The sequence below is a fragment of the Octopus bimaculoides genome, chromosome 6, assembly GCF_046866305.1.
Source record: "Octopus bimaculoides isolate indiv1 chromosome 6, ASM4686630v1, whole genome shotgun sequence".
Classification (NCBI taxonomy): Eukaryota; Metazoa; Mollusca; class Cephalopoda; order Octopoda; family Octopodidae; genus Octopus; species Octopus bimaculoides.
Window position 1 is genome coordinate 88,467,013 of NC_142933.1, and position 13,439 is coordinate 88,480,451.

Here is a 13,439-nt window from a genome sequence, read left to right on the forward strand (position 1 = left end):
TTATCAAGGAGTACAAATACTTTATTTAGTTTCTTTTTTTAATTATTTTTACAAACTAACCTTCAGGTTTAGTTTCCTATTAATGGAGCAGTTGGTGATTATTCTTAGTGTGTAATAGTTACTTAATTAGTAGTGAGTCATGTGACAGTGCAACAGGAAAAAAAAAAAAACTAGAAGATGCAGATATTTTTAAAAATCAAAATCCAATCCTAATAGAATATATGAAACAAATGTCTATTTAAAGAAAGGGAGTAAAAGATATACTGGGTATGATGGAGGGAGAATAACTGTCCAGTTGACAAATACTTAATTGGAAGGGGTAATGTTCTTTTTCTTTTTTTTTCTCTAGTTTGAAATTTCAAATTGAGAAAAATAAATTGGTGGAAGAGTATAAAACGAACTAAATAATTAAAATTTGTTGAAATAGTCTTACATAAAAATTAAGGTTTTATTTTAATATGAATCGAATTTTGATCTGTTTTTAGTTTTAAGTTTGCTATTTCAAACTAAAAAAGAAAAAAAAAAAATTACATCCACGATTAAAATAATATTAGCCCGTTTAGTGATCAATTATTTTAAGGTGATTACAGAATTCAGGTAACCTGATCAGTAAGTTAGTTACACGAGTTAAGCTGGTTGCAGCACCAGAGAATCTTCAGATCTCTCAATGATTTCCACATTAATATTGTGTTCAAACATCGTTGATAGTCAAACCTTGCCTGTAAACAGGGATTATCTCCCCTACCTACTAATAGTAATTCTGTAGTTTATCAGGAGTAATAAACATTTGGTTATTCCTAAGTCGATAAAGCTTAACGACCTCTTACCTTCCCCTCGTTTTTTTTTTTCCATATAATCATTGTAATCAATTGAGGCAGCAGTGGTGAGGGATTGGATTTTTGTTTCTTTTGCTTATATAGTTTTCACATAATTGTGTAAAAAGGAATGAAGAGAATGAGAGACTAAATTTCCTTCATCTCTTGCAAGACTTTGCCAGTCTACGCATGTGTCTTTCTACAACAGATTTAAGTTGAAATATAACAACATGTTTGTCAAGACGAACAGGACCCATGTCTTTGAATTTTGGCCCAGCTTTCATTCGCATTAAGACTCGGCGTCCTGAAATAAAACGCAAAAGGCAATTTTAAGTGAGGAGTTAATTTGACATCACTAAAAATACGGAGGTGAGGGTGGAAAGAGAAGTAGAGATGGTAATAATGTATTTAGACTATCAAATTTCAAAAGATCTTGGAGTTAACATTTACACATAGAAAGATATTTTATAGACAGCCATCAAGAATTGAGATGGTTATCTGTAAGAGATTTGTCAAGACAGGTGATTGTCTTGCCATCTCGTCTGAAGAATGTCCCAAAGGCATTACATTTCAAGCTTGTTGATGGAGACTTTTGCAATTCAGTCACATAATTTAATACGTAAATTTTACTGCCATATGTCAACAACATTCTGATTTTCAGAGTAAAGAAATCCTTTTGCTAATGGAAGCAGTAGTTTCCCCAAACCCCTCTTGTCTATTTAATAATTAAATTACTCTACAATAAATACAAGCATCTTAACTAAACGAAAGAGGGTTTTTTTTTTTTTTCTTTTCTGTGGTTGCTTGATCCATCACAAAATGCAAGGTACAATTTGAGACTAATTTGCTACTATTTAAAAGGAAAACAGGTAAGTCAAGTCTTGAATGTCTTTACCTGTCATCATCTGACATATTTGATTTTAAATCAAAAGCCATAAGCTCATGAACTGGGTTATTTATCACAGTTGCTGCTGTAAGCTTTAGTTGCTAGACTAATGGCTACATGGTCAGATGTTCAAACCTTAGAATGGAATTAAATACATTAACTATACTATTTGTGAGCTTATTGAAAGTCATGTAAATAAACTGGTTGAGGGGTATTTAACTGGTAGAGATGCTATGGTATTTCTAAATAAAGCTCACATTTTTATGGGAGAAATAGAATAGATAAATTCAAATAAACGTCCCACAAATATGCTGAAATAGTGTAAGTATACTAGTATTGTAAATAGGAATGTTCATACTTCACATTGCATACATCATCAAAAGCCATAGTTACCGAATAAAGCTTTCAAAGAAAACAATGCACTACAAGTATTAAGTCAAATATGATTAGCCTGTAAGGAGCACAAGGTTGGTTTCCCAGTTTCTCCAATGTATATATATATATGTATGGGACCCTGGGCTGTCACAGGATTGCTAATTTTTTTAGCAGCTGAGTGGACTGGAGCAATATGAAATGAAGTATTTTGATGAGGAACACAACGTTACCTGGTCCAGGGATCAAAACCAGAATCTTACGTCCTGGAGTCCAACATTCTAATCACTAAGCCATGCGTTTCATCATTAAGTCAAATATACCTACAAGAACTACCACTGTGCTTCATTTCTTCATTTGCTAACAGGAAAATTAATTTTCCTTTGTTTGCTTACTGAATTAATTTCTATTTACAGTGTTGAAAGTTGGTTGGGTAGGGGGTAGGTTAATGAAATAAAAGTCAATACATTGTGAGCCTTACCTTTTTCCTTTATACAGGCACATTCACAAGATTTGTCCATTTTGGGGACAACAAATTTTTTAATTTGTAATTTCTTCACTGGCCGAAGATCTGCCATAACTCGTATTAAATGTTCTTTGTTCTTTCCAGAAGATATTTTATAAACTATAAAAAATAAATATATAAAGTTTTTATATTAAATATAAAATGGAATTTTTTTTTTTTTTCTCTTATTAGCAGAGAGGAAAAAATTCTCCTTTAGTAGGTGTATTTAAAATCTAAAACCTGCAAGAAAATAAAATAACTTTAACAAGATCAACAAATAGAAATACTATAGACGATGAAGACTGGCATGGATTTGGTCTTTAAGCCAATGCCAGTTAGTGAAAACAGATATGTTTGGACTTTAATAGACCTTCACAGTGAAACATATTCACCTCAGCTGGTAAAACTATAAGTAATTAATCAATCATCATTTAATGTCTGTTTTCCATGCTGGCATGGGTTGGACAGTTGGACTGAAAATTGGTAAGCTGTACGAGGTTTCAATCTGTAGAACACTCTCCTGGTGTATTTGCTTTCAAAGCCAAATTGTTGATGTTCATAACTAATGTGACTACTTTTCCTCTACTGACACTCACACGAGTGGACAAATGAAAGGTGGCCTTTGTGTACAGTATTTCTCAGAGTTAATTGTCTGGTTACTTGGGAGAAGCTCATAGTACAGAATTCCTTTCCACTCCCACCAGACACAAAGCAAACTTTTTTGGGGTGGCTAAGAGTGGCTCATGTCGCTTACTCCAGGATCGCTTTCTCTGAACATTTCAGTAGATAATCCGTTTCTCATCACCTGTCACAATTTGCTTTAAAAAAAAAAAAAAGGCACGTTTTCATTCTGTTTATAAAGTGAATCACAGATGGAAATGCAATCCAAAAGGTTCTTCTCACTCAACTCATGTGATACCCAAACATTGTAGCGATTTGTGTACCCAAGCTTTACCAGGTGCTCATGAACGATGGATTTTGATAGGTTGAGACTTTCTGCCAATTGTCGGGTTTTGCAATGTGGGTTATTCTTAATTAATGACTTCTTTTGGTCATCATCTGTAGTGGATGGTCTGCTTGATCGCTCTTTATCAATAAGGCTACAATCTCCAGCTTGGAACCTTGTGAACCACTTTCAGATAAAGAAACATCACCGTAAACTGCGCATATTTCTTTGGTTGCTTGTGAGGCATTTTTCCCTTTACGAAAAAAGAAAAGCATCAAGTCCCGAAAATGAACTTTCTTATCTTCCATTTTAAAAGGTTACAGAATTAACACAGGTTATAGGAACATAAACCTTCTTCCAAGAAAAAATAGCTTAAACTGTGCTCTAAATGGAAGTGTAGTCAAATCCTATTTTATGGATTCAACCATGTTCTAAAATAAGTCGAAAGGTAAGCTACTATAAATCTGCACAAACTTTCCGGACAACCCAATAGTTTTATAGTCAAAAATTGAACTTAATAGATACAAAATGAAAGATTTTTATTTACCTTCTACTGCATTGCAGAATAACTTGTGATAATCTTTTGGTACATTATCCCAGCATACTGGACAATTCTGTCAAATAAAGAGCCACCAAAATTAGTTTTAATTTAGCGTTTTTCTACACATTTTCTTTTCATTCTCTCTCTATTTCCTCTTATTCCTTTCTGTTGAAGAGCATAGGCTTGAAACGTAAAGGACTTTTCCTTTTTTCCTGAGCAACAAACTAATACACTTACTTGTTGTTGTTCCTATACCTTTCATCTTTCGTTTTTCCATAAATCTGAATTACTTAATTTATGTAGTTGACCATACAGTTGTTTCACTCTGTTGTCACATGATTCATAGCTGTATTACTTTAGCCTTAAGTAAGCCCTGACTGAGCAGACCTATGACCAAAAGTGTTGCAGCTTTGACCATCCAACCTTTGGAAGAGCACTGATTATCTAGGACAACATTATCCATTGTGTCTTACCTTTTTATGATGGTAGGATATAATTGATAATATAATTCATTATCTATTCATAATGGGTTGAGCAACCATCTAGCTCAGTGATTCTCAATAAACCCCTTCCACCAAATGGCAACTTGCAAATATCATTCAGTAAATGGAGGTGGGTTACTGAGTTATAAGAAAATCACAAAACCTATTGTTTTAATTAAACAGAAGCTAATTTAGCAAAGTCATTTATCCATTATTTCTCATAGAATCCCATGTACCTCCCTTTAGATATTTGCATTGGACTAGTGTCTCTTAGGTTAACTTTTTATGGAAATTAATAAAGAAGGCAAAGATTTATATATAACGAAAATTATATTGGACCATTTAAAATAAATCTTGTACCTGGTTTAACATTTCAGTATTCAAGCAGGTCATATCTGGTGCAAATATTCTACTTGTTTTATGTTCAAACCAGTTAGGTCTGACCTCTCACATTTACACTACAATGTCAAATAATAAACAATTACATCATCAAAATGTTGAAGCCACAAGATAATGCATGCTTAATTCAAAACAATGAATAAAAAAACATTACATTTGATGGAGTAATCTGAATGCTAAAGGGTTGACTATTTCATCATGATCCCTTTAAGCACACAGAACCACCATAGCATCCATCGACTTTAGAACTCACAATACACCCAGTGAGATGGTACTGCACAGGTAAATAATTACTGGTGTAGAGGCTCATTACATGGCTTGCAGGCATATTATGTGATATGTATTATGTTATTATTATTGGCACTCTGTCGCTTACGACGTCGAGGGTTTCAGTTGAACAGCCTGCTTGTGAAATTAATGTGCAAGTGGCTGAGCACTCCACAGACACGTGTACCCTTAACGAAGTTCTCGGGGATATTCAGCATGACACAGTGTGACAAGGCTGGTCCCTTTGAATTGCAGGCACAACAGAAACAGGAAGTAAGAGTGAGAGAAAGTTGTGGTGGAAGAGTACAGCAGGGTTTGCCACCATCCCCTGCCGGAGCCTCGTGGAGCTTTAGGTGTTTTCGCTCAATAAACACTCACAATGCCCGGTCTGGGAATTGAAACCGCGATCCTATGACCGTGAGTCCGCTGCCCTAACCACTGGGCTATTGCGCCTCCGATATGTATTATAGCTATCAATTAATACAAGTTCTCTTTATCATCTCCAATATCATCATCATCATTTAGTATATAATGATGATGATGATGATGACGATAATTTGATATAATTTGAAAAGCACTGAAGCTTACCTTTTTTTTATGATTTCTTGATAAATTGACCAGAATAGGTTCTTTGCTTGCTTCAGCGCTTACATTTGTGCTGGACGCTGTAGTTACTGGTATTGGCTCAGCATACTCTGTGAGAAAACTGACGCTGGTCGTTTTCAGTGTGATACTTATTTCAGCAACAGTTTTTCTACGTGGAGAAGTTGCGTTGAAGGTACTATTGGCTGTGTTAATGACTTGGGTGCCATTTGGTACAATAGCTGATTCACTCTGCTGATTTTCTGTGATAGAGCTGGCTGTTTCTGAAAATTCAAACTAAAGTTTACTATATGTAAGATTTTATTTTGTAAAATGTCTTTGTTTGAGCAAACAAACAAAAGGTAAAAATAGTCTTGAAACTATGAAGAACCTGACCAGTACTGCTCATAGTTATTTGATTTTGAAGAGCCTTGGACATATATTAGATGGAATTATAATTGCTTTTAATTTAGACATAAGGTCAGTAGTTTTGAGAGAAGAGAGTTTGTTGATATCATCAATCCCAATACTTGACTATTTCATTGAGGAGGTGCAATGGCCCAGTGGTTAGGGCAGCGGACTCACGGTCATAGGATCACAGTTTTGATTCCCAGACCGGGCGTTGAGAGTGTTTATTGAGCGAAAACACCTAAAGCTCCATGAGGCTCCATGAGGCTCCAGCAGGGGTGGTGGCGAACCCTGCTGTACTCTTTCGCCCCAACTTTCTCTCACTCTTTCTTCCTGTTTCTGTTGTGCCTGTAATTCAATGGGTCAGCCTTGTCATACTGTGTCACGCTGAATATCCCCGAGAACTATGTTAAGGGTACACGTGTCTGTGGAGTGCTCAGCCACTTGCACGTTAATTTCACGAGCAGGCTGTTCCGTTGATCGGATCAACTGGAACTCTTGACGTTGTAAGCAACGGAGTGCCAACAACAAGTCTATTTCATTGACTCCAGAGAGATGAACAACAAAATAGGCCTTCTAAGGAATTGAACTCGGGATGTAAAGAGCTGGAACAAATACCGAAAAACATTTATTCAGCCAATCCACCAGATGGAATTGATAAACTTTTCTACTATAGGCATAAGGGTACTAGTAAGATATGTGGGAGGAGTCTTGTCAATTACATTGAATCCATTGCTCAAGTGACGCTCATTTTATTGATCTCCCGAAAGGATGAAAGGCAAAGTCAACCTCAGTGGAATTTGAACTCAGAATGTAAGGCCAGAAGAAACGCTATTAAACTTTTTTTTTTCTTTGGTGCCACCATCAATAATGACAGCAACGATGATGACAAAGATGAAAATATTTGTCAAATTTTAATCCATTTATAGTTATGATGCACTGCAGAAATTAAACTGACAACACTAATTACTGAGCATTTTAATTTTAAGGATCTCTAGAATAATCTTTTCTACTCTAGGCACAAGGCCTGAAATATTTGGGGAGGGGCTCAGTCACTTAGATTGACCCCAGTATGCAACTGGTACTTAATTTATCGACCCCGAAAGGATGAAAGGCAAAGTTGACCTTGGGAGAATTTGAACTCGGAACATAAAGACAGACAAAATACCGTTAAGCATTTCGCCCAGCGTGCTAATGTTTCTGCCAGCTTGCTGCCTTGGATCTCCAGAATAATATTACTTGACAGGTTGTGTAACTTATAGGTCAATAAATCTTTCTTGGTCAAGCCACTACTTCTCTGCCTTGAGAGGTCATAACTCTGGTACTACAGACATGATTAGAATGTCAGAAGAAATAATTGCAAGATGAATTCTTCAAGCTGATCCAACCAGCAGATGTAAAGGTTGATAAAGAACGAGATGGCTGAATGACATCCACAGTTTTTCAGTTGGTCATGCCTGGGGATACAGCCAGCAAGTGTAGTGATGGTTGCTTCTGATAGAACCCTATGGAGGAAGTGCCTGTCAGCAACACAACTGCCATGACCCTCCCAGGAACAGTGGATGGAGAAAATGGATGGATTTATGGACGGACATCAGAAGTTGGTCTCAGTAAGATTTGAACTCAGAACATGGGGATGAAAGAGCGAAACTAAATACTGGAAATACTAAAAAAATATTCTGTCTAATGTTCTAGTAACTCTGCCAATCCTCATTCTTTTTATATTCTGGAACAATAAGGCACAAAAACCTAATGAGAAATATGAAAAACATTTGTCAGATTGGTGTTCTCATCTTGATTGTTGCTTTCTCTATGTTTCAGCTGCTGTACACTCCAGCATATATGAGAGGGTGCTGAAAAGTTCCCAGCTTTATGGGTATCTTGAAAGGTCTGGTTGGAGGCCCAACCATCCAAGTTATTTTACAGGGCTTAGAAGAACTGAAGGAACATTGCAATGAGTATGTGAATCTGAGAGGAGAATATGTTGGATACTGGAAGTGCCCAAGAATGGCCACAGCCTTAGAGCTGAAATGTGTAAAAGAATAAAAGGACTGATCCTCCAGTATTTTCTTTTACCCAAAGCCGAGAACTTTTCAACACCCCCTTGTGGAATTGTACAATATAATCAGTACAGACCTGACATAAGACATCAATGGGTAAGCCTTAAAAATTCACTGTCACTGTCTACGGGCATAGCAAAGGGGATAAAGGCGTTGGTTAATGCAGTGCAGTCACCTAGAGGTTCTAAGTTCAATCCTAGGCAAGGCACTAAGATGAATCACAAGGCACCTGAAGAAGGTTGGAGCATACAACAACCAAAACATAGTGAAAGTAACAACCAAGTTGAGGACACTAGTTTGGCTAATGTAAACAGTGTGCATAATATAAATTGCTAATGTGGATGTAGTGTTAGAACACTAGATGCTGTGTTGTTTGCCTTGAGAGGACCTTTCATATAGATCATGGTGCAAAGACAAATACAACAACATTCTAACAATTGGCCTACTTTGTCAAGTTTAACTCTAGCATTCAGATTATTCTGTCAAATGTAATGCTTATTTATTCACATTGATATGAATTTATCATGCATTATCTTGGAGCTTTGAGATTTCAATGATGTGATTGTTTTTAGAATGACATTGTGGGATAGGTGAGAGAGGCCTGATCTATCAGTTTGAATATAAAACAAGTAGAATATTTGGGTGAGATATACTCTTTACTCTTTTACTCTTTTACGTGTTGTAGTCATTTGACTGCGGCCATGCTGGAGCACCGCCTTTAGTCGAACAAATCGACCCCAGGACTTATTCTTTGTAAGCTTGGTACTTATTCTATCGTTTTCTTTTTGCCGAACTGCTAAGTTACGAGGACGTAAACACACCAGCATCGGTTGTCAAGCGATATTAGGGGGACAAACACTGACACACAAACACACACACATATATATGACGGGCTTCTTTCAGTTTCCATCTACCAAATCCACTCGCAAGGCTTTGGTCGGCCCGAGGTTATAGTAGAAGACACTTGCCCTAGGTGCCACGCAGTGGGACTGAACCCGGAACCATATAGTTGGTAAGCAAGCTACTTACCATACAGCCACTCCTGCGCCTATATGTGATTGTTTTTAGAATGACATTGTGGGATAGGTGTGAGAGGCCTGATCTGCCAGTTTGAATATAAAACAAGTTGAATATTTGGGTCAGATATGGCTACTTTGAGTACTAAAGGGTTAAAACATTATTGTAATATGTAATACTGGGACTTTTATTTAACTTGCTACAAAACTATGACCAAGATTACAAGGCTACTTAAATGTATCTGAAGAATTGCAAATGTATGGAAGCTAGAGAAATCTCAGATTGTTCTAGTGAGTACTTGCCAGGAGCCAGAAGTTATTTACTTGCTCCAAATTTACAGAGCCAATTAATTCAATAGTAGCCTGGGAAAAGAGAGAATGCCAAAAGAAAAAAACACGAGAAGAAAAAGAACAGAGATAGAAGAAAGGAAAAAAGAGGAGTGAAGAAGAAAAAGAAGAGAGAGAGAGAGAAGAAGAAGAAAGGGAGGGAGAAGAAGAATGGTGGTGGAGGTGGTAATAGGATTTGGCTAAAAGAGGTGAATGTTTACTGAAAAAGTAAACCATAGTTTGTATTAATGGGATGCGGGGGAAGAGAAAGATTTGAACTATTAACCTCATCTTAGAAATTTTTAACTGTTTAGTTTCTGCTGGATCCTGTATTCTTATTGCATGCAGGTTTCTATTATGCTATAGACAAGTGATATAAATGTATTTCAGTTCAAATGTTAATATGTGCTCACATGAAATACATATAAATTTAGCCTACATACCAAAAGTCCAAACTCACTTCAGAAGAAATGAGAGGTTTTAGTAAGACCAAAACCTGAATAACATCACCGATATATAAAAAAAAAAAAGATAAAACTGTATTTATGAACCAAAAGGTTTTCTTTTTAGATGCATATGGAATATGAGATTTTAAGGAAGGGGACAAGAGAAGTTGTAATATTCATACCACCTTATGATTATAGAAAAATAAGTGAAGTGACAATAAAAACCAGATTGCTGACTCTGTTCATTTGAAACTTTTCCTTTACTCCAAGACACCACTATTAAGTGACAATAAATGATCTACAATTGTTAGGTTTCCAGTTTAGGAACATACCTGCTGCAGCATTCATATGGTTTACGTTTTTAGATTTTAGCTTTAACAACTTTTGTAGTGCAGGGGGTAGTCCAATAGGCTGTCTTTGTTGTGTCATAGAATTTTCATATGTCTCTTGAGAAACTACTGGTAGTTCTTCTTTGGTTCCACATGTTGTTTTCAGTCCATACAAGGTATGACCAATCACATCTAGAAGATAAAAGAAAAAGGAAAATGACAATTAAATGAATCACATGACAGGTACACAAGAAATTATGGGTTATATTAGTGTCTTTTCTTGTTTTAGACTATTGGACATAATCAATGGATTTTCATAAAAGAAATAACAGTAGATTTAGGGCTTAAACCCCCCCCCAAAAAAACAAAAAAAAAACAATCCTATAATAATAATAAAACCCTATAATAATAGGCGCATTAGGTATGATTAAAAAACATATAGACAAGTACATAATCAAAAGTGCAGTGAGTCTGCTGCCCTAACCACTGGGCCATTGCACCTCCACTATGATTGTATATATATATGTATGTATGTATGTATGTATGTACGTACTGAAAGATACTGACCTCTATCATAATAATCATAGACGACCACTCCTGCTGGAAGACTGCTCAATGCCAACACTTGTTCAATCTCGATTTCAATACATTTTGCAGTTTTATTCATCTTTACAAATAAAGAAACAAAATAATTAGTAACAATCGCATAAATAGAACATCAGTACTGCTGTAAATCTCTCTCCCTTCCTGCCTCGCTATCCAGTTGTCTGTTTGTCTGTCTGTCTGTTCCCACCTTACATTCAGCCTCTTTTTATATACTTGACTTTCCAAGACACTGTTCATTTCAATACTTTTTGTTTCCTGTAAACAAGCTAAGGAAACCATATTGTTTGCTTTAATTAATCATTATATATGTTATCTGTTATTGATATTATTAATATCTATGACGTATTCACTTCTCATGCAGTTTTTATAATGATAAACTAAAACCAAAAGCATGTGTTGCTTATCTCCTAATGCACACAGCCAACACCAATTCCAGAAAGACTACCATGAAGTCTTCCCTTTGGTAACTGGTGTGTTTTTCTTTTTTGTAATCCTAACACCTATCATGCTAAGTGACAAAGACTAAAACATCTCAAAGTTATTGATAGCAGTAATAACAATAATGATAATTGCATGTAGTGAATCATGGTGAGTGGACAAATAACAGCATACCAACCATTGGTGAAAACGTGTAATCATGTGTGAAATCATTCTGACCGCTAACAAGCAATTGTCCAATCTTTCTAATTTTTAAATTTTCTTTTCTCAGATGTAGAAGTTAAATAAGAATCAAATGCATCATCTCTGAAAATCCTCATTTTTCTTGTCTGGAGAAAAACTTTAGAGCTGCTGCTATCAACAAGATATTGAAGATGCTAGAATGGAGGCAAGTGGATGTGAATTGTTGGCACTCCGTCGGTTACAACATTGAGGGTTCCAGTTGATCCGATCAATGGAACAGCCTGCTCGTGAAATTAACATGCAAGTGGCTGAGCACTCCACAGACACGTGTACCCTTAATGTAGTTCTCGGGGAGATTCAGCGTGACACAGAGTGTGACAAGGCTGGTCCTTTTGAAATACAGGTACAACAGAAACAGGGAGAAAGGGTGAGAGAAAGTTGTGGTGAAAGAGTACAGCATGATGCATTCTGGGATTGCAAAGCAGTGTACTGGAGAGAATTGAGATACTGTGTGGAGAGAAGTGTGTTATGGAATGAAAGAGGCACAGAAGTGCTACTATGAGTGGTTGCTGGATGAGGAGAATGGATGGGAGAAAGAGGGCCCAGCTATTCAAATTGACTGCAGTATGGTGGATAGAGCAATTAAGGTTATGTGAAGTAGAGTCAATCTATGGGTACTGTAGTAAAACTACGTGCAGCAGAATAAATCTATATATAGTTGAATGAATCTATGTATAATGTGGAGCACATATGTGTATTATAGAAATTCTATGTGTAGTTTTACACTTACCTCATCAAAATATAAATATACATAGTCTTCTGTCATTTCATACTTTTTAACACCGACTCTTTCTGCATGTTTTGGCTGAAAGATCATTAAAACAACACAAATATTAAAGCAGACACAAAACTAGATAAGCAGTAAATATTAATTTATTTTGTTTTACACCGTATGTAAACAAACAAGTTTGTTTTCGAAGCGCTGAAATGTATGGTAGAACAAGTAGAAAGATAAATTTTATTCAACGCATAGATACTGAACAGTATAGATATAAAGGATAAAATCCTTTTTTCTTTTTAAAAGCAGAAAAATGCAGATGGACGTTGCCTCATCTGATTATCATTTATTCTGCAGTCTTCAAAATTGTTTGGACAGAGAAAACATGAATTCTGTAGACGAGGTCAGAACAGTACTGGAGGAGTATTTTTCATTACAGACAAGTGAATTTTGGAAGAAGGGCCTTACAAGTCTACCAGAAAGATGGAAGAGCATTGTAGAAAATGAAGGAGAGTATATTTTAGATTAAAAAAGAACTTTGTTTATCTTAATTTTGAAAAATAAAAGAAGTATTAAAAAAAACTGCATTATTTATGGGATGACCCAATACATATGACAGGCTTCTTTCAAGGATTTGGTTAGCCTGGGGCTAAGAAACTCACCGAAAGTGCCATGCAGTGGAACTGAACCTAGAACCATGTGGTTGGGAAGCAAACTTCTTACCACATGGTCAAGTAAAACTTTGTGGTGCTCCAGCATAGCCACAGTCTAGCACCTGAAGTCAGTGAAACAGTAAACAAGCAAAAATATAATAAAGCGACTCACATCAACAATTTGCTGTGGGATCCATCCTGTTAGCATTTTCACTTCCATTATAACAATGTTCGTCTTTTCACTTCTCCCTGTGTAACTATTGGAAATAAACAACAATTTGATAATTAAGCATTAAAAAATTAAAGATTACAGATAATGGGGGAAATGTAATGGTGTGGCATTCATTCTGCTTCCAAAAATATTAAGTCCTTCAAATGAGGAAACTTGTAATATGTGTCA

At 36.0% G+C, this 13,439-nt stretch overlaps 1 protein-coding gene across 2 annotated transcripts in view; it reads right to left on the reverse strand.

Moving 5' to 3' along the window:
* LOC106869347 (alpha-2-macroglobulin-like protein 1) overlaps positions 1-13,439 on the reverse strand; it is a 127,942-nt gene continuing 114,503 nt past the window's right edge. Inside the window, exons 31-38 of one of the 2 annotated variants that reach the window (XM_089354211.1) lie at positions 13,212-13,296; positions 12,399-12,473; positions 10,949-11,048; positions 10,385-10,573; positions 5,802-6,079; positions 4,072-4,138; positions 2,555-2,698; positions 1-1,119 (exon numbers count right to left, since the gene is read on the reverse strand). In XM_089354211.1, the coding sequence (XP_089210337.1) occupies positions 974-1,119; positions 2,555-2,698; positions 4,072-4,138; positions 5,802-6,079; positions 10,385-10,573; positions 10,949-11,048; positions 12,399-12,473; positions 13,212-13,296 (1,084 nt within the window). In that variant the 3' untranslated portion in view covers positions 1-973. Of the gene's footprint in view, positions 1,120-2,554; positions 2,699-4,071; positions 4,139-5,801; positions 6,093-10,384; positions 10,574-10,948; positions 11,049-12,398; positions 12,474-13,211; positions 13,297-13,439 lie in introns of both variants that reach the window. The other variant, XR_016242352.1, reaches the window with a different exon arrangement.